The sequence below is a fragment of the Meles meles genome, chromosome 3, assembly GCF_922984935.1.
Source record: "Meles meles chromosome 3, mMelMel3.1 paternal haplotype, whole genome shotgun sequence".
Lineage (NCBI taxonomy): Eukaryota > Metazoa > Chordata > Mammalia > Carnivora > Mustelidae > Meles > Meles meles.
In genome coordinates, this window is record NC_060068.1 from 35,403,789 (window position 1) to 35,425,312 (window position 21,524).

General features: G+C 49.7%; 1 protein-coding gene across 6 annotated transcripts in view; it reads left to right on the forward strand.

Moving 5' to 3' along the window:
- The first annotated feature begins 303 nt into the window (after window positions 1-303).
- Window positions 304-21,524, forward strand: part of COL23A1 (collagen type XXIII alpha 1 chain) — a 296,135-nt gene continuing 274,914 nt past the window's right edge. For all 6 annotated transcript variants that reach the window (XM_046000997.1, XM_046001000.1, XM_046000994.1 and 3 more), the window contains exon 1: window positions 304-722. In XM_046000997.1, the coding sequence (XP_045856953.1) occupies window positions 438-722 (285 nt within the window). In that variant the 5' untranslated portion in view covers window positions 304-437. The remainder of the gene's footprint in view (window positions 723-21,524) is intronic.

Consider the following 21,524-nt stretch of genomic DNA (forward strand, 5'->3'; position numbering starts at 1 on the left):
CAGTCCTCTCGGGATCGCGGGGCACCCGGGCCTGGGGAGCCGCGGAGATGCGCGCGCGGCAGCGGGGTGCAGCCTGGCCCCCGGGACAGGTGAGGTGGAGGTCCGCGCAGCTCCAGGGGTCGGCCGGGTGCGCGCGGGTGTTGGGGGCTCGGAGGAGCCGGCTCCCGTCCCTCCCCCGCCCCTCGCCGCGCGGGGCCGGCCGGGCCGCTCCTCCCCTGGGTGGGTCCCGGCTCCTTTTCTGGCAGGGCCTATTTGCATAGAGGAAACTGCCCAAAGTGGCCGCTGTGTAGGAGCTGGCGGCGGAGAGGTGGGCGTGCGCCGTGCTCCGCTGCTGCCCCGAGGCCAAGCCCTGCCGACCTCGTGCCTCCGGCTCTCCCGCCTGCGCCCGCGGCTCCCTCGCACCGCCCCCTCGGAGACCCACGCGCGACTCGCGCGCCATGAGCTCGGGCCAGCGCGCCGGCGGCGACGCGCGGAAGGACGGCCCGGCGGGCGGCGGCGGGGGGCGTCCCGCGACGGCAGTCGGGGCCTGGGCGGTGAGCGCCGTGTGCCTGCTGCTCTCCGTGGGCTCGGCGGCCGCCTGCCTGCTGCTGGGCGCCCAGGCGGCCGCTCTGCAGGGCCGGGTGGCGGCGCTCGAGGAGGAGCGGGAGCTGTTGCGGCGCGCGGGGCCGCCGAGCGCCCTGGCCGCCTGGGCCGAGCCGCACTTGGAGCGCCTGCTGCGCGAGGTGAGGGGCGCGGGGCGCGGGGGCGGCCGGGGACCCAGGCTGGGCGCGGGCTGGACGGCCGTCTCCCTGAGGAGGGGTCGCCCGTCCTCCCGGGGCCTGCGCGGCGGCGGGAGGCTGCGGGTGTCGGTGCCCGAGGGGGTCCTGGCGTCTCCGCTCCAGCCGCGGGGTCGCGCGCGGTACCGGGCGCAGCGGCCGCGGGAAACGCGAGCTGGACGGGCGGCTTCGGGAACGAGACGCGGGAAGGGAGAAGGAGGAATGCCTGCGGGCTTAGAAATTGTGCCAGACCTGGGGTCGAGTCTCCAGGGGGGTGTGCGTTCGGACCCGTCGCCTCCCGCCGGCGCTGAGCGTCTGGCCCCTCGGTGCCGGACTAATGTGCCGGGCTCGTGTGGGAAGTGACGGGTGGGTGACTCGTCACTGGGAGCCTGGAAGCCACTGTTACCCGTGCTGGTGTACCTGGAGAAGAGCGGGCTCCCCAGCAGGCCGGCGGCCACGGAGGAAGGAAGCCTAGGCGGGGCCCTTAGAGGGATCTAGCAAGCCCCACCTTCCCTGCCCACGTCCCCCCCCGGAAAGGGTTCCGAGCCCCTCCGTCCTAGAGATGCTGTGTTCTGAAGCTCTTAGAGCTGAGTGCCTACCCAGTGCCAACGAAACCTGGTAGAATGGGGGGAAGGAAAAAAAACAAAACCGATTCTGGCTTCCAGGCGATGCAGATACATCTGAATTTTCTTGCGCTTGTTGTAAGTGTCATAGGGGACGCTGTGACATGAGTCCTAAGGTCGCTTGCCATGTGTCTTTAAAGCAGACACCACACTTAGAACCTCAAAACCCTCATCCATCCATCATGTTCGTGAAAAACTCCACGTTTTGTGCGGCAGTGCCCCTCCCCAGAGAACCGAGACAGGGCGGTGGACTGGCCAGGGGATCTCCTGGTTGTGCTCACCTCCCTTGCCTGAGCCACCCCCTTCCTCCTGGTAAAAGCGGATCTCCAGTATACTGCCTAGGGGCGCACCCTCAGTTGTAGTGGGGGAAAGCCCTAGCGTTTCAAGGTAGAGGACAGGCAGGTGGGCCTGGCCTGTTACTGCCCATTCCCCTCAGCTGTGCGAGCTGTGATCTTTACTCATGTATCCCACCGTGTATCCATGGTTGAGTGCATTTGGGATTTGGGGGGAAATGGGAGAAGATGGCACCACACCTTCTAGTCCTGGGTACTTGTTTCTTATGACATTAATTGAAGCCAGTGTTACCTCTCTTCCAGCAGCATGCTCGGGGGGCAGAATTGCTGGTTCTTGGGTCGATTTCCTTCTTTTTGTCTTGAAAGTGCCCCCAGACTTTGGAAGTCTCCCCGGAGTCCCACTGGCGACTGGTGCTGAGGCTTCCATAATTGTAGGCCATTATCTTTTTGGCAAGTCCCTAGAGACCAGGGTGTTGAGTTGATTTATGGAGGCCCAGGAACATTTCTATCTGTTAGTGCAATAACCAGAGCCGTTCTTTCCAAGAGGAGACCCCTCTTAGTAAAAATAAACCGCAAGCCCGGACTGAGTCCATCAGAAATCCCGGTAAAACCTTTTTACAAGGACCCTGCAAATTGTGTCCAGGTTAATGGTGGTGGGAACGGGGCTGATGTCCTGGCAAAGCAGCTAGTGCTGAAAAGGGTGGCTTCCCCAAGTCCTGGATCTTGAGGATTAAGGATCGGACGGGAGAGACTGCAGGGGCTTCGTTCTTGCCCCCGTCCAGCGGCACTGACATCACCTGGGTGAGACTTCATGTCTCTCCGTCTCTGTCCCAGTCTCTCTGCTCTGGGTTAGAAAGGCAAAGGGCAAATTTCACATCCGGGGATTTCCACTTGAAACTCATCAGGGCATCCCGCAGGCTAGCATGAGCTCAGGACTTTCCGCGGGCAGGCTGTATTCCTAGCTAACTAAACTTGGCTTAGTTGGGTTTAGTTAGTTGAAGAGCGGATGCGCTTGGAGCACAGATTGGAGGATGGAGATTCAGAGACGCCACGGTTCAGGGCACTTGGAGTTGAGCTTCTGGCTATTTGGGGTCCCCCGTGAGAAGGCATCTCTCTCCCAGGGCACCAGTCTGTACCTGCAACAAGTTGTTCTACTTACCAGTGTCACTGGATGGGGCATGTAAGCCCCTGGCACAGATGAGGCCGGGGGGTGGGGATGTGTGTAGGAGGCACGGGACTCGAACCCAGGACCCTGAGATCATGACCTGAGCCAAAGACAGACACTTAACCGACTGAGCCACCCAGGTGCCCCGGTAATTGGCTTTAAATAGAGGTAAAGACACTTTTCTTGAACAGTTATATAGGAAGGACAAATTAATACTGAGCTGAAAATCTCTGAAGGGAAGAACATTTGAACTTGAACATGGCTTTCAGTTCTGATTTGTTTCCAGCGAAGCTTCTTTGGAGTCTGTTGCTGAAGTAGTTATGCCTGCAGCTTGTCCTTTATCAACAAGCTTGTTTTCAGAGTTTGAGAGGCAGAAACCACATCCAAATTGAGGAAGAGAAATCCTTGCCAACCACACACAACTTTAATGTCAGGAAAAACAAAATTACAAAAATAAGCCAACAAAAGCCACTGTTAATAGGGGACCCGATGTCTTTGTTCTCTTGGGAACAGAACTATGACATAACTTTTTTGGGGGACTGGCTGATGTGCCCGATAATGTAGATAGACAAGCTACAAAAAAGGAATATTCATGCTAACTGGGGAGTATTAAAGACCCTTCCCATGATCCAAAAATGAAAGAAACGGTTTGCAGAACATAAAAAAAAATCATTAACGATAATATCTTCCTTATGACCCGAAAATATAAATGCACAACAAGCATCTGATATTATGTTTTTAAAGTGCCTTAAATAGGTCCCGGAGTAATCACCCCCCCCCCCCAACTCGTTACACCTATAATTACAGTATTACACCAGCTTAAATTTTAGAGTAAATAAAATAGCTTTCATACTCCAGTAACAAATTTAATGCAAGGATTAAAGAAATATTTAGCCGTATTCAGAGGAGAGCATTTCCAGCTTACAATGGATTTATTGTTGGCTCTTGGTCTTCCATTGTCCAGACCAATCAGTTTGAAAACAAGAATTTCCGCCCCTACCATCGACTACTATATGTATTGGTTAAATTACCGTAAAACCCAGAATCACATGCAGCTTTTTTGGCCTCTGCGGCAGCCTGCCACTTGTCAGGACCACTCTACGGTGAACGTGTTAATAAAGAACCAGTTTTTGAATCCCACTGGCACAGCAGGAGACGGGAGGGTCAGTCGTAGCCACATTTGTTTCCTTGACACTTCCTGGCTCCCAGACCAAAAAGTTCTTTTCCGGTGACTTCTGGCATGCTCATTTTCTCCCTTTACTCTTTCCTTCTCCTTGTTGTGTGTGTGTTTTTTTGGCGGGGGGTGGGGGGGAAGCCATTTGGGAGAGTTTATAAACTAGCAACATGTTTAGGAAAAGGTGAAAGATTTATGTTATCTGAAGAGAAACCAGAGTACTAAAACATAGCGGTGTCTGGGTGGCTCAGTCCACTGAGCGTCTGCCTCTTGGTTTCAGCTCAGTTCATGATCTCGGGGTCGTGAGATCGGGCCCCACGTTGGGCTCCACGCTGAGCACGGAGTCTGCTCGTCCCTCTCCCACTGCACCCTCCCATCCCCACTCATCTTCTCTTTTCTCTCTCAAATAAATGAATCTTAAAAAATAGCATGTTTAGAACAAGCCAACGCCAACGGTCAGGGCGTTTCTTTCACACATGTATTTTGGAAATGTTTGGATCAGATCTTACATACTGGTTTCAAAGGTTTGAAGCATGGCTCCGGAGCTTGGATAGTCCGAAAACTGAATGAATTTATCCCAGCAGGTGGAGGGCTCCAGTCCTAGTATTTACGAGGTGGGTCACCTGACCTCTTCAACTTCCTGAGCCGCAGCTTCTTCTTTCCTAATGGGCAGCTCAGAACTACCTATGTGGGGACAAGCACATACAATAATATAGAGGAAGGTGTTGATCACTAAGTGCACTTTTGATGGTGAATGGTGGAGTGGCTGAGTGTGGTGCTTCCCACGATACAGTCGTTGCGTCATCTTGCATGACTGCTGGAGCCTGGAAGTTAGTCAGCAGTTAGATAGTTCCGTGATTCCGTCACCAGTGGGGGCCCGATCCATGTCTGCCATTCCCTTGGCTTTTCCTCATGGTTCCAAGATGGCTGCTGCAGCTCCGAGCTCACATCTTCTCACAAGAGTAACCGAGGTAGAAGGGAGAGGGGCAGGGAAAAAAGTCCTCTTGTTAATAGGCTTTCTCTTTTGAGTCGGGGGAGGGGGCAGGTTCCCAGCACCTCTCAAAAGACTCCCCGTATGGCCACCGAACAGAGCCAGTGCTCATGTTTGCCATCATCGTGTCACTGGCAAGGGTAGGGATTTCCACAGGAGGCTTGGACCGATCTTGAGTCCTCCCCCAAGGCTGGGCATGTTGCCACTGGAAGAGAATGGGGACTTTGTTAGGAAGGAGGACTGGGAATGTTTTGGGGAGCAACCAACCCAGTCAGGTGGGAGCTGTAGAAGGTGACCCCAGAAGAGGATGGGGGTGTGTGGGGGTGGGGGAGGTGGTCATCCACTGGCCTACCACCATTTTCATACCCACAGCCCCTTTGGGAACACTCCTCAGCCACAAGATTTCTGTTTCCTGTGGGGTCCTGTCTTCAGCTCTGCCCCCAGCCAGAGTCAAAGGCAAGGTTGGTGTGTTTGGGGATTCTCTCTGGCACGGCCCCATTCTTGGCACTTCATGGTCTGTAACCCTCCAGTGGGTGCTGTTCTAACCCCACAGTGACTGGGTGGATGGGAATACCTGTGTCACCCAGCAGCAGGTGGAGGAGGCTGGTGAGGCTGGAGGATCTTGCATGGCCACAAGGACAAGGAGATCACTCCACCCAGACTCGCACCTGTACCTGTTAGGTGTGTGCCCAGACAGCCCTCCTCTTCGTCTTCCCTGACTCCCAGTCGTCGGTCTGCATGGCATTTCTCAGGAACCCGATGTCACTGCGGCCCCCAGATTCCCTTCCAGAATTTGCTCAGTTATAACCGTGGTCCCCAGAGCTCGATGTCCCCTTTCCCCTCAGGAGCCTAATCTCCATTAGATTCAGCCTTTCTACACATCCCTGGATTCTTGCACCTTCAAACAGCAATGTGACCGGAGCCCTGCTCAGACTGACTTAAATTAGAAAGGGAATTTGTTGGGGCACCTGGGTGGCTCGGTCGACGAAGCATCGGACTCTGGATCTCAGCTCAGATCTTGATCTCAGGGTTGTGAGTTCGAGCCCCGCAGAGGGCTCCCTGTTGGGTGTGGAGCCTACTTCTTTAAAAAAAAAAAAAAGAAAATATAAATGAAAAGGGACTTTATCTGCTAGGAGGTTGCCACAGCCTTGCCTGGCACCCTGTGCCTTGGCGATTTTGTGGGATAGCTTGGAAGAGGAAGTGCTCTGGATAAGCGGGTCAGAGGTCACCATCTCAGACTGTTTGAGCTACTCTGACAAAATGGCATAGCCGTTTGTTTTGAAAACAAATTTTTATTTCTCATAGTTCTGGAGGCTGGAAGTACAAGATCAAGGTGCTGGCAGATTCAAGGTCTGGTGTGTGAGTGCCCCTCCCTGGCCACGCCCGCTGCCTCGTTCACAGATGGCGGTCTTCTCGTCTTCACGTCTTCACCCGGTCCTCTCGCGGTGGAAGACTCCCTGAGGTCTTCACTAATCCCATCATGAGGCCCCTCCCTCCTGTCCTCACCACCTCCCAAAGGTCCCACCTGCTAGTACCATCACACTGGGCATTAGGTTTCAACACAGGGTGGAGCTCTGGGCACCAGAACCCCTGCCCTTCACCTTTAGGGCCCTACAGGGTTTTGATGTAATCCTACACCTTCAGAGAAGCTGTCTTCTCTTCCAGATTTCTCCCCGTTTCTCCCTTCCCACTAATTAATTCTCTCCCCCCACCATGAGGCTTTGGGAAGTGTTGCTAGAAAATGGCATCCTTCCAAACCTGCTCTTTGCAAGGCAGGTGTAGACCCTTCCGTCTTTGCCCCTTGCCACGCCCACCGACTCTCCAGCTGCCCCTACTGCTGAACTGTGGCCACCTCAATATCCAGGATGTTAGACCTAGTGTTGGCCAACAGCCTGCCATTTTGGCTACCCTTCCCTTTCCGCCTTTCCTTTAAAACAACAACAACAACAAACCTGAAGTGTATGTTGCTTTCACATGATTAATGTTATTGATAACCCCACCACCCTAAAACAAGGACTATTTAACATTTTGCATCATCCCATCCAATCCCCAATCCTGGGACAGAGTTACACCTACCCAGCGCTAACCCCAGAGCTAACCTTGGATACCTTGCTTGTGTGCATTCCGACCTCACGTCAAAAACATTTTTCCAGGTGCTACCCAACCTTTATGGTCGTTTCGCAAATGCGTCTGATCCCACCAATGGAATCTGCGTCTTTTGGTCCATCCAGAATCTAGGCCTCCTGATTGTTGTCAGCACAGAAAATGGCCAGTGGTTTCCCCGGGCAAGTGTCTTCCTCCTGCTATTCTCTAGGATGTAAGTTAACTGCCTAAAAAGGAATAACTTTGGGGCTTCATTTTTTGTTTCAATTTTACAATATCCTGGTTTGCCTGGTTTGTCCCGGCCAGGCTCGCTTATCCTCCTGTGGTGTTCCCAGACTCTACCCTCGTGAGGTCAGGTTTTATGACAGGGAGCGTGGATCCTGTCTGTATTTTGTTTGGATTTTGAATTTCCTTCGGGTTTTTTGTTGTTGTCGAAAGCGAAGGGCAATTAATAAGAAAGCCTTAAAACGAGATCTAGAAAAACCGGCCACCCAGCTCTGAATCAGGCTGCCATTTCAGTTTGGGGGCAACCCCTTCCCGGAGTAGCTTTTTGGGAAGTGCGGGGCCTCACCACTCACTGCGCGCCCCTATGACTTGTTCCAGACTCTGTGAGCAAGTGTAATATGCTTCTGGGAGTGCCCTCTGGAGGCCACACACGACCTCCACCTCCTACCCCATTCTGTTGTCCCCACGTGTAGGGTCAGGATTCATCTTTAATTGTTGACACAGGTCCTCAGAAAACATCCCGGAAATAGATTTCAGGATGGAGCGCGAATCCTTGGGAGAAAAAAAAACCACATCAGCAGATGTAGTTTTCAAGGAAGGCCTGCCCATATGCTCCGGGTGTCCAAGGACGGCTGCAGGGTAGAGACGGAGGGCCTCTCTTGTACACATCTGGGCAGAAGAGTTTGCGTGGACTTTGCGGCCTCACCCCAGCCTCCCACCCCACCCCCCAGTCTCCCAGCAGGTGGGCTTCACCCTTGCTGAGGGAACAGTGACTGGCCCCAGGTGGCAGCGATTGTCTGAACCTGTGACCTGACTCCTGGTCCTGAGTCCTTTCCCTCAGCCTCAGGGTAGACTCTCGTGGGAAGCCGTCATCTTGGGTGGTACAGTAGCAGCCTTTTCTGCCAGTGTGGACATCCTCTGCAGGGGGCAGACATGTAGGGGGTGGGGAGTGCCTTTCCTTTAAGCAGACCTGAGTTCATAACCCAGCTCTGCCATTTCCCAGTCGAGTTACTTGGGGTCAATGACTGCTTTCCCAAACCTCTGTTTTGCCCATCTGTTTGTTTTTTTTTTAAAATATTTTATTTATTTCTTTGAGAGAGGGAGGGGGACAAGCAGACTCTGCACTGAGCACAGAGCTTGACAAGGGACTCGATCCCAGGACTCTGAGATCAGGACCTGAGCCGAAACCAAGAATCAGATGCTCCCCCGACTGAGCACCAGCTCCCCACCCCACCAGGTTCCCTTGCCTGGCTGTTAAATGGGGTTTATAATACTTGCCTCATGAGGTTTCTGTGGGGATTAAACAAGCTAATATGCCCAAGGTGCCCCAGACGTCACACATGGCCCATGCTTGGCTGTTCCTAGTGGAAGGCTTCTTTTGCCTAGATCCAGAAGGCGCATGCATGTCTGTCTGCCAGTTGGAGAGGAGGCCCCACGGTCCCTTTAACACTGGGATTCCGCCAGCCTCCGGAGGCCACACAGAAATGGAAAAGGTATTAACCCAGGTCTGGTGTCTGCATCAGTGACGGGAAGCGGACTGCTTGGTCACCGAGGAAAACCAGGCACCGAATTGGCTTCCTAAGTCCATTTTTTTCCTCCGCAGTTTCTCGTTTAAGTGGAATGAGATTTTTTGTTTAAACACACACACACACATTCATGTTTACGACCAAAATAAAAGCCTAATTATTCATGAAAATTATTAGATGGATTTTTCATTGCAAAAGGGCATCCAAACACCTAATAAATTCACTTTAAATAATAAGTCTGTTCCTGTGGTTATGCAACATGGCACGAACACCCCCCAAATGCTCATGATTAACCTGATGGATTAGAGGCCTCACACACATCTGCTTCAAGTCACATCGGTAAATGAGAAAATCTTTATTTTTTTGATGTAGCCGCAAAATCGGAGTGGGGGGGAAGTGCTTTCAAAATGGGTAGTTTCAGCTTCTAAAATGGACTTTGCCTCCAACTTTGCGTTGTGAAACAAGTCATAAAGCAATTACAGTGATTTCTGGGGTTTTGAGGAGACAGTTTAAATGAAACCTATCCAGCTTTGGGCCTCCCAGGAGGATCTTCACATACGCAAAAACGCAGTCTGTCCATTGATGTAACGATGCCCTTTCCGTTGCTGTTCGCAGCGTCTTTTCAGCCCTATGGTGTTGTGCAGTCAAATGAAGGGCAAGTTCATGTGGCCGTTGGACTGGGGTGTGTGGCTTGTGTGTGAGGGTGAGCTGCTGAAGGGTCTGGAGGGCACAAGAGTGTGTGTAGCTGGTGTGTATGCACGTGAGAGCAAATGTGCATGTGTGTGAGTGTGTGTGCATGCACATGAGCATGCATATAGAGATGCATGAATGAGTGCGCATGTGTGAGTGTGCACACTTGTGAGTGTGTGCACACACGTGAGTGCGCAATGATATGCACAAATGAGCATGTGTGTGTTAGTGTGTGCACGCACACCATGCACAGAGATGCATGAATGAGGGTGCATGCATGTGAGTGTGCACGCATGTGTGTGCAGAGATGTATGCATGAGTGTGTGTGAGTGTGTGATTTTAGGTGCATGTGTGTGTGGAGTGTGCACTCATGTGAACGTGTGCATATAGATGTGTGTGTGCACGCATATGAGTGTGTGCATAGAGACTCATGAATGAGTGTGCATGCGTGTGAGTGTGTGCATGCACGCGGCATAGAGACTCATGAATGAGTGTGCATGCGTGTGAGTGTGTGCATGCACACTGCATAGACTCAAGAATGAGTGTGCATGTGTGGGAGTGTGTGCACACACGTGAGTGTGTGCAGTGGTGTGTGCATGAGTGTGTGTGCGTGTGTGCATATAGGTGCGTGTATGTGGAGTGTGCACACATGTGAGTGTGTGCGTGCAGATGCATGTGAGTGTGCACGCATGTGGATGCGCACATAGATGATGCATGTGAGTGTGTGTGCTTGCGTGCATGTGGGCGTGCACACGGGCGTGTGCGTGCATGTATGCGCCACAGAGCTTGTTCCACCTGGATCCTCCTGAAAGCCCGTTCCACTGGGCCCTCCCAGCTCCTGTCTTGGGTGGCAGAGCAGCGACATGTGGGTCTGGGTCTGGAGCTGCCTCCAGCCGGCTGCAGTGACTGGGAACCCAAGCCCCTACTTCCTCCTCTGCAAAGAAGGTGACTGTGTCTGCTTCGCTCTGTTTCCCTGAGGGTGAAGTGACACTCACTTCCCAGGACAATGAGTGAGGACTCAAGTCGCCCCCTGCCCCCCCACCCCCTGCCATAGCAGGTCTCCCCCCCGCCCCCTCGCTATAGCAGGGCTCACACCCAGGGCTTCTAATGGGGTGAGCTGGAGAGAGAAAGATACCTCATCCCAGACAGGTGATTCCTTCCTGGGCTTTCTCCCAGCCCCTTCTTTAGCACCTGGCCCTTCTGGAAATGCTGGGTCTCTCTGACAGACCCAGCTGCCCGGCATCCTTCTTGTTCATCTTCCCAAATAGCCTCAGTGTCCCCTCACTCTCCATCCTCCCTCTGTGCCTCCCGTGGCCTCTGGGCCCTCGCTCAGCTTCTTTTAGCCTCCCCACGGCGTCCCTAGCCATCTGTCCCCATAGCAGGTGGGTAGGATATTGGGGAGACCCTGTCTGTCTTCATCTGCTCAGGCAGCCTTAACAGACTACCACAGTCAGGGGGCCTGAGGTCGGGGTGTCGGCCGGGTGGGTTTCCACCAAGGAGTCTCTTCGGCTTGCAGCTGAGCGTTCCCTCCCCTCCCGGGTCCTCTCTCCGTGTGTCTGTGCCCTAATCTCCTCTTCTAGAAGGACATCAGCCACACCTCAGTTGACCTCCTTTTCATATAATCACCCTCTTTAAAAGGCCAGTTCTCCAAATACAGTCACACTCTGAGGTACGGGGCTTAGCACCTCAACAACATACAGACTCTGGGGGACCGCGAGGCGGCCTGAGATGCTGTTGAATGAGACGACGGGCCGGGAGAAACCGCAGGCATTCCCCATGGACGCGACCAAGAGGCCAGGGTCGGGGAAGCAGGCCACCTCGGTGTGGGCATTGTGATAGGCCTGGCTTGGTGACCAGGGTGGTGGGAAAAGCCGGGCTGGAGGGTGAGATGGCTTTGGAGGCCCTGCCCCAGGGGTGGGGGGGCAGCCCGAGGGCTCCCTCAGCCTCTAGAAAGCCATGGTGGAGACTGTCCACTCCCCATCCAGGGCCGCAAATAGTATTTTGTTCCATCAGCCTGGTGCGGTGAATCTTTGAAAGTGGATTCTGACAGGGAGGGATGTGTGTCCTGGAAAAATCATAACTGGGAACATGAGGGGCGCCTGGGTGGCTCAGTCAGTTGGGCATCTGCCTCAGCTCGGGTCAGGATCCCAGGGTCCTGGGATCGAGTCCCTCATCAGGCTCCCTGCTCAGTGGGGAGTCTGCTTCTTCTGCCTACTGCTCCCCCTGCTGGTGCTCGGGCTCTCTCTCTCTCTCTCTCTCTCTCTCTCTCTCTGTCTCTGACAAAGAAATAAAATCTTCAATAAAGAAATGGGAACATGAATTAAGGATTGCTGACGAAGGGGCGCCTGGGTGGCTCAGAGGTTTAAGCCTCTGCCTTCGGCTCGGGTCATGATCTCACGGTCCTGGGATCGAGCCCCACGTCGGGCTCTCTGCTCAAGCGGGGAGCCTGTTTCTCCCTCTCTCTCTGCCTATCTCTCTGCCTACTTGTGACCTCTCTCTCTGTCAAATAAATAAAATATTAAAAAAAAAAAAAAAAGGATTACTGACGAATTGCATCTTGTTTGCCCACTGAACGTTTCAAAGAACGCCACCGTGTTTCAGGACTGAGCAGGGATGTCTAAGGAAATGGGTGCCGTGTGGTTGGGAAGTCGCTCAGCTTGCCAGTGGGACTCACTGACGAAACCCCACGTTCCTTAGAGAAGCGTCTCTAAGCTTCTGCCAAACGCAGGGGTTGGGCTAGGTGCTCTTGCCAATTGTCTTCCCTTGACTTTGCCAGGGTTTACCTTGCACAGAGGTGGAACCCCCAAGCCCAGTGGGGTGAAGTGATGCCTTCTGACCCCAGGACACCTGCTCCCCCACCCTGGGCCAGGGGCATGGTGGTGGTGGCCAAGCCTGTGGGAGCCAGGGCCAAAGTGTTTCGTTTTTATCATTTATCATTTTTTAAGGTATATTTGACACATAATGAACTCCAGATATTTTCAAATTACAATTTGAGACCTTGTGACCATATGTGTGCAGATGTGAACCCATCTCTGTAGTCAAGGTAGAGAACATATGCACCACCCTCAAAAGCATTGCCTGCCCCCCCTTGAACTCTGTCCCTTCCCACCTGCCACCCAGGTGTGGCTGATTTCTTTCACTCTTGATTTCATCTTTTTTTTTTTTTAAGTATATGTATATGAAAAGAATGATACAAAATTATGCTTTTTTTTCAGGGGGTAGGATGTCTGGTTTCCTTCACTCAGTATAATTATTAAGAGGTGTGTTGATATTTTTGCATATATTATTAGTTCATTCTTTTTCCTTACCAAGTGCTATTTCATTATACAGAGAGGCCATCCTTTGTGTGTCCCCTCATTGGAGATTTGGGTTCTTTCCAGTTTGGGGCGATTACAAATAAAGCTGCTGTTAACATTTGTGTCCAAGTCTTTGTGTGGACACACGCTTCCATGTCTTTTGGTTATAATGACCTTGGAATGAAATGGTTGATCGTCTAACAGGTGTATGATGGACTTTTCAAGAAGCTGCCCAGCTGTTGGGCAAAGCCATTGTATCATTTTACATTCCCACCAGCAACATAAATAGAACAAGAGTTCTATCTATCCATGTAATGCATCCTTTTCCTTCTGGCTGCTTTTAGCATTTTCCCTTGATCACTGGTTTGAAGGAATTGCCTTGGTGTGATTTTTGTCATGTTTATGGTGTTTGAGTTACCCTGAGATTCTTGGATCTGTGGGTTTATACTTTTCATCAAACTTTGAACAATGTTCTGGCCCTCACTGCTTCAAATATTTTTTGCTGTCTACTCTCTCTCTCCCTCAATTTGGGGACTCTGCTTATCTGTGCACTTGAAGACCGAAAGTTCACCGATGCCCTTCTTCTTCTTTTTTTTTCTTCTTCATTTTTTTCTCTATGTATTCATTTTGGATAATTTTTGCTGCTGTCTTCAAGTTCACTAATCTTCTCTTCTGCAGTGTCTAATCTTGCCATCAATCCCCCTCTGTCCTGTCTTCTCACTCTAGAATCTCAGTATAGGTATTTTAGTATCTTTGACACCTCTAGTGAACTCCCTGAATGTGTGCCTTGTGGTCACAATCCTTATTTTATGGTCTGCGGGGGCTAATTCTAATGTGGGAGTTGTGGGTCTGTTTCAGCTCACTGATTTTTCTGCTCATTATGAAGGCTATTTTCCTGCTGGTAATTCCTTCCTTCCTTCCTTTCTTTCTAATATTTTATTTATTTATTTGACACAGAGAGAAAGAGAGCACAAGCAGGGGGAGCAACAGAAAGAGAGAGAAGCAGGCTCCCCTCTGAGCAGGGAGCCCAATGAGGTGCTTGATCCCAGGACCCTGGGATCATGACCTGAGCTGAAGGCAGTTGCTTAATCAACTGAGCCACCTAGATGCCCCCTCCCCCCGCTGGTAATTTCTTATCAGACACCGGGTGTTATGAATTTTACCTCATTGGGTGTTGAATATTTTTGTATTTCTTCTTTTTTAAAGATTGTATTTATTTATTTGACAGAGACAGCGAGAGAGAGAACACAAGCAGGGGGAGTGGGAGAGGGAGAAGCAGGCCTCCTGCTGAGAGGGAGCCTGATGGGGCTCTTGATCGCAGGACCTGGAATCATGACCTGAGCTGAAGGCAGATGCTTAACAACTGAGCTACCCAGGCGCCCCTGATATTTTTGTATTTCTGTAAATTTTTGTGAGCTCATTGGGTTACAGTTTGGAACTAGTCCGATCCTTTTCGTCCTGATTTTAGGATCCATTAGCTGGTCCCAGAGCCATGTGTAGTCTAGGACTGATTACTTCCTATCTCAGGGGCAAGACCCTTCTTGGTGCTCTACTCTGATTTGTGAGTGTGAATGAGGGGGTTCACCTGTCTGGCTGGGGGAATGTGCACCCTTCCCAGTCCCGTGTAAGAGCTAGGTGCTGTTCCCTGTGTTCTTTTGGGTAGTTCTCCCCCTGGCCTTGCATCATTGCCTCCTGCATGTACTGATAAGGTCCCCATGGAACATCTGCAAAAAACCCTTCCAGATCTCTTGTTCTCTTGGGTCCTCTGCTCTGCAGCCCCAACTGTTTGACATCCCTGGACTCCTAGGTCCATCTCTTTTTTTAAAAAATTATTTTAAAAAATTATTTTATATAAATTCAATTAATTAACACAGAGTGTAGTATTAGTTTTAGAGGGAGAGGTCAGTGATTCATCAGTTGCATAGAACACCCCGTGCTCCTTCCATCATGTGCCCTCCTTAATGCCTATCACTCAGTTACTCCATCCCCCCACCCACCTCCCCTCCAGCAACCCTCAGTTTGTTTCCCAGAGTTAAGAGTCTCTTATGGTTTGTCTCCCTCTCTGATTTTGTCTTACTTTCTTTTCCTTCCCTTCCCCTATGATCCTCTGTTTTGTTTCTTACGAATGCAGTCATATGATAATTGTCTTCCTTTGGTTGACTTATTTCACTTAGCGTAATATCCTCTAATTCCATCCACGTTGTTGCAAGTGGTAAGATTTCATTTTTTATGGCTGTGTAATATTCCATTGTATATATACATACCACATTGTCTTTATCCATTCATCTGTCAATGGACAGTGGGGCTCTTTCCATAGTTTGGCAATCATGGACATTCCATCTTCCTCTCTCCAACTTCAGAAGGCTGCCAGGCTCCATGTCTGTTTTCTCTCCCTGTGCTGCAGCCTGGAAACTCTCCCCAGGCAGGAAGCTGGAGCCCTTTTTCTCTGTCTGAGATCACTCTCCTTTCCTGCTTGGTATCAGTGTCTTCAAAACCTGTGTTTCCTATGTTTTATTTGCAGATTTTGTTGTTGTTGTTGTTTGTTTGTTTTGATGGTGCTATTTTATGCAAGAGGATAAATATAGTTATGCTACTGTATCTTGCCTGAAAGTAGAAATCCATGATGTGGCTTTAAAAATTTTTTGGAGTAATTTTAGATTTATAGGAAAATATGCTTACATATGTACATAACCACAGCACACTCATATTACTATTAACTGTGATACCTTATTCAAGCACGTAGAGTTCTAGGACAACCCTCAGGATTCCCACTCCTTTGAGTACACACTTTGTGTAATCCCCTCCCCTTCAGCGTTGGCAGCACCTGTGATTATGATAGGATCACTCCCAGGACTGAGTTAGCAGTCAGTTGACTGAGTTCATTATAACATTTATCTTTGGTAGGCCTGACATAAGCAGGTGAGTCCTTAGAAGGCGCTGGGCCCCTTCTGGAGTCAGAGGGATCTGAAGCACGAGAGGGTGTGTGGAGGGGACCACATGTCAAGGAGCTGTGCATAGCCTATAGACACTGAGAGCTGCCCCTGGCCAGCAGTCACCAAGAGAATGGGGCTCACAGACCACAAGGAACCACATGGGCTTGAAAGAGGACTCATGAGTGCAGAAAGAAACACAGCTAATACATTGATTTCAGCCTCAGGAAACCATGAGCAGAGAACCAAACTGCCTTGTGTCCAGACCTTTGACTGCAGAAATCCTAGTAAATAGGTATTGTTTGAAGCTGCTGATTTTGTGGCAATTTGTTATGCAGTGATTAAAAACTAATACAATTACTGTTAACTAAAAAGGACCAGGTCTAATTCCTTAGTAACAATATCCCACTATTAATCTAGCAAGATCTCAACAGAAAGTAATGTGAGGACCAGCAGGAAGTCGCGGGTCCATTCCCACCACCTCCAATTTTTAAGATGATTTTAATACACCCAAATTGTGTCTTGGTTGGAGATAGTTAGGATTCTGTTTAATAATAGATACATCATATGAGAAAATATTTTCAAATCATATATCTGATAAAGAGGTAGTATCCAGAAAAATGTAAAGAACTCTTATAGCTCAACATCAAAAAGACAACCCTATTTAAAAAATGAGCAAAGGACATGAACAGACATGTCTTTAAACAAGACATGCAAACGATCAGCAAGCAGATGAAAAGATGCTCAACATCATTAGTCATTAGGGACGTGCAGATCAAATTGCAGTGAGATACCACTCAACACACACTAGGATCTGTTGATGAGGATGGAGAGAAACTGGAACCTTCATACACTGTTGGTGGGAATATAAAATGGTTCCACCATTGTGGAGAAGTTTGGTAGGCACTCAAAACATAATATATGGCCTTACCATATGACCCAGCAATTCTATTCTAGGTATATACCCAGGAGAATTAAAAACAGGTACTCCAACAAATACATACCTTCATGTTCACCGCTGAATAGTTCACAATAGCCAAAAGGTGGACACAGCCCAAATGTTCATTAACAAATGAATGGATAAACCAGTTGTGGTATAGATACCCAGTGCAATATTACTCAGCCATAAAAAGGAATGAAGCTGATTCATTGCTACAGAGTATGGATCTCAAGAACATTATGCTAAGGGAAAGAAACCGGATACCAAATGTCATATATTATGTCATTCAGTTCCAGAATACGTGACTCCGTAGAGACAGAAAGATCGGCAGCTGCCACGGGCTTAGAGGAGGGAGGACCAGGGAGCAGCTGCTTAGCGGGCACAGCATTTCCTTTGGAGTCATGAGAATGTTTTGGAACTAGAAAAAGGGAGCTAGATAAAGGGGTGGTTGCACTTGCCACCAACCATTCACTTCCACATTGTTCACTTTAATTTTATGCTGTGTGAATTTCACCTTAATGCAAAAAATAGATGTGTTATAGAAAATAACAAAGCTGTATCTTAGTGGGTGTTAAAGGACTTTGTGATTTTTTTTTTAAGATTTTATTTATTTATTTGACAGAGAGAGAGATCACAAGTAGGCAGAGAAGCAGGCAGAGAGAGAGAGAGGAAAGCAGGCTCCCTGCTGAGCAGAGAGCCTGATGTGGGGCTCTATCCCAGAACCCTGGGATCATGACCTGAGCGGAAGGCAGAGGCTTAACCCACTGAGCCACCGAGGAGCTCCAGGACATTATGATTTCTTTTTTACCCATTTTTTAAAAGGGGAACTACAGACTTTATTCAGACCTCCCTAGTTTTTCTCTGAAGTCCCTTTCCTGTTCCAGGATCCCACCCAGGATACCACGTTGCATTCCATTGTCATGTCTCCTTGGTCTCCTCAATCTATGACAGTTTCTCAGCCTTTCCTTGTTTTTCATGACCTTGATAGTTTTTGGACATACCGGACAGGTAGTTTGTAGATGGTCCCTCAGTTTGGGTGGCTCTTATGATCAGACTAGATTCTGAAGGCTTGGGAAGAATGGCACTGAGGTGGATCGCCATTGTCATGGTGTCATGTCAGGGGTCCACGATGTCACATGACTTATCACTGGTGACATTAACCATGACCACTTGGTTAACGTAGTATCTGCCAGATTTCCACCTTATAAAGTCACTGTTTTCCTTTCTCTGCTTTTAGGAAATGAATCTAGCCTTCACTCAAGCAGAAAGGAATTTAGCTCCACCTCCTGGAGAGGGCAGTACCTACATATATTATTGGAAGATTTGTCTTTTCCCACTTACTTATTCAGTCATTTACATCAGGATGGACTCATGGGTTTCTAACCTATTCTTTGGCTAATAATCCAATACTGTGTTTTTTATTCTGTGGCCAAGTTGTTCCAGCTTTGGTCATTCTGAGCCCTTTCAGGTAGGTTTTGTATTTCTTTGACATACTCTTCCCCCACCTCCCTTTTTCAGAAAGGACTTCCTCACTTTCTGCCACTATAAGGCACTTGAAGTTCATCTTGTATATTTCCTGGCCTGGCCTAGAACCAGCTATTTCTCCAAGGAGTCCTGGTTCCTTTTCTTGGAGAATGGTATTTAGAAACCAAGATTCGGATACTGGATGGGCTCATTGCTTCCAGGATATCATTGGTGGTCGGGTCTTCTCTGCATACAGCTAATGTATATATGCCTGAATATTCATTCCCCGGTGTACATGTACCTATGCATATTATTTCCGTATGTGTCCTTCCTGTGTACGTTAGATGGGGCCTTGGAGTGGCGTCTCTGACTCATCCAGCACCACACGGATCATTCTGTCTTTCCCCTTTTGTGGATTTATAACTTCTTTCTTGGACAATGAGAAGCCCAGTTCTCATCACTCATTCAACCCTAATGTCTACACAAAGTAGTTTCAAAATTGCCAGCCTTTCAGAACTGCCCTCTTAATGCCCGTTGCCCAGGGAGAAAGTGAGGAACAGATTTCCTCGCTAGAGGACAGCATCTCTGTAGGGCTCCTTTTGTGTTCAGCCTGATAGTTCTCCATCAAAACACTGTTCCACCCAGTTACTTAAGTAGCCTGCCTGCCTTTCCCCCCTACTTGCAGCAGTCTTAACATAGTTACATTCATTGGTTACAGCCCTTGTTTCCTCCAGGGATTCTCCGACCTCCGGGTTGATTTTTTTTTTTTTTGAAGATTTTATTTATTTATGTGACAGACAGAGATGGCAAGTAGGCAGAGAGGCAGACAGAGAGAGAGGAGGAAGCAGGCTCCCCGCGGAGCAGAGAGCCCGATGCCGATGCTGGTATTAATCCCAGGACCCTGAGACCATGACCTGAGTGGAAGGCAGAGGCCTGAGCCACCCAGGCGCCCCTTCTGGTTGATTTTTAAAGAAAATGTGTATCCGTTAAAGTTCATTCTTTATGACCTCCAGTTTTATTTATTTTTTTAATATCTTAGTTGAGAGAGAGAGGGAGAGAGATTACAAGGAGGAACAAGAGAGGGAGAAGCAGACTTCCTGTTGAGCAGGGAGCCCAATGCGGGGCTCAATCCCAGGACCCCGGGATCACGACCTGAGCTGAAGGCAGACGCCCAACCAACTGAGCCACTCAGCTGCCCCGGTCTTACTGTTTTTGACAAATACACAGAGTCATGTGTCCAGTACCTCTGTGCCATACAGAACAGTTCCATCAGCCCCTCACTGTCTCCTTGTGTCTCCTTGTACTTCAGGCTTCACGCTCCCCAACCTTCAGCAGCCCTGGATCTGATTTCTGTTCTTTTCGGGGGCGGGGGGGGGGGGTGGATGGCAACTTTTGTTTGTTTTGAGGTACAAAGTTTGCTTGTAAGCGGAGGTTGCCATTCTCTGTGATCAGAGCTCACTGACAGCTGGAGGCAGGTCCCACCCTGATGCTTACGCAGCCCTCTGTGGTCTCAGTGTTCTCATCTGTAAATGGGCATAACAGCAGTCCCCACCTTCTGGAGGTAGGGGGCATATGGGCAGGTCTGAATGAGGTAACAGCTGTTAGCACCGTGCAGAGCCCGTTGTAAGTAATGAGGAACTCAGTTATAATACTTTGTGTTTGTTATTCTCCCCATCTCCATGATGAGGTATGAATAAAAGAACGTCAGAGGCCAGATCTCGCTGCCCTCTTGGGCTGTTGGGGGCAGGGACAAGGCATGGCAGGGGCCTCTCCCTGTGGGGGCTGGAGCAGAGAAGGTCCTCTGGCGCTTGTGGTACTAGAATCATCTGTCATTCACAGATTGATCTCGGCAGGGAGACTTGAGGGTGTCATTTTGGTTCTTCTTCCACTTCCATGCTATTTTTTTTTAAGCTGAGAAGATAGTATAACACAGCAGGAACTTCTAAAGATGTAAATCACCATAACCGGGACACCCACGGGGACTCATGTTTTGGTAGCTGCTGCCTCCCCATGCCTGAATTTTTGCACAGATACAGACTTTTTATTTATGGTATCATAAACATCCCCCCCTTCTTGCTATGCAGTGTTCCTAATGACATTTCACGAAATATGACCGTTTCCTCGGGGGCGGGTCGCCCTCCGTCTCTAAACCACTCCCACTGGTTCGGTGTGGGGGGTGCAGTTTCATGCGTGTCATTCTTTGCCCCTGCTGATTTTTATTTTCCTGAGATTTCTTCCCTAGGGCAGGAATCTTCTGTCGAAGACGCTAGGAACGTCTTTGTGGCTTTATTTGTACCATTTTACAGAAATAAACCGTGACATCCTTCTACGTGTATTAATCTGTATTTCATCAAAATGTACCGGTTCGAGGCTGTGATCAAACATCTGGCCGAGGGTGCCAGACTAGTGCTCCCACAGGTCCTTAATATATTTATCATCCAACAGTGTAACTGACCTTTTCTGAGAACCAGGATCTCCCCTTCGCGCCCGCTGCCCCTCCCCCACCCCGAAACTTGGAGTCCTCCTCCGGGGGGACCCGTGAAGGGAGCAAGTCTCAGCGACTTTTCTCTGAAACCCCTCCTTTATTTACTTTTGGAGTCAGGACTTGTTTGCATATGTAAAACCAGGACCATATTGTTTCCAGATGGGAGGGGTGTTGCCAGATAATTGGATGCAAAAAAAAAAAAAAAAAGGAAGAAAGAAAGAAAGAAAAAAAAAGTTGAGGCCTTTAAATCATTTTTACAAACCTGGACCCAGAACAATATTTTCTTAGAATTAGAGAAGAAAAGGCGAAGCATGGAAATAAAGATTGTGGGATTGGGTTTCTAATTCAAACATTTCAGCTTGTGTTCATAACAGTGGCATTTCAAACCCACAGAAGTGAGGGGCCTGGAGAGGGAGGATGGGGGGCGGCGTAGGGGGGGGCTTGGGGACTTGCAGCGGAAACTGCAGATTCACCAGCTAATCCAGAGGGACACGCGTGGACGGAGTTAGAGTCAATGACCAAACGAAAACTCGATCCCATTACGCCAGGACCCCACCTACTAGCATTAACAATAAGGTTATCCGCACCCCCCCTCCCCAGTTTCCTGTTTAGTTTTTTATTTTACGAGAAGAGCAGTTTGGAAGTAATTGTGCTTCCTATCAGTATTTGATAAAGCCTCCCTCCCTTTCAGGCCAGCGGCCCAGAGGTGAGGGGCTGTTCAGGGAGATTTAGGTTTTAGCCTGAAATGCTCGGGTTTCCAACCGGGAAGCGAGTGCGGCTTCCAGTCCGTCTAGCGACGATGAAAACAGGGAGAGCGTCTCGCATAAATTGACCTGCTGAAACGCGAAGGCTGGATCGGTTTGC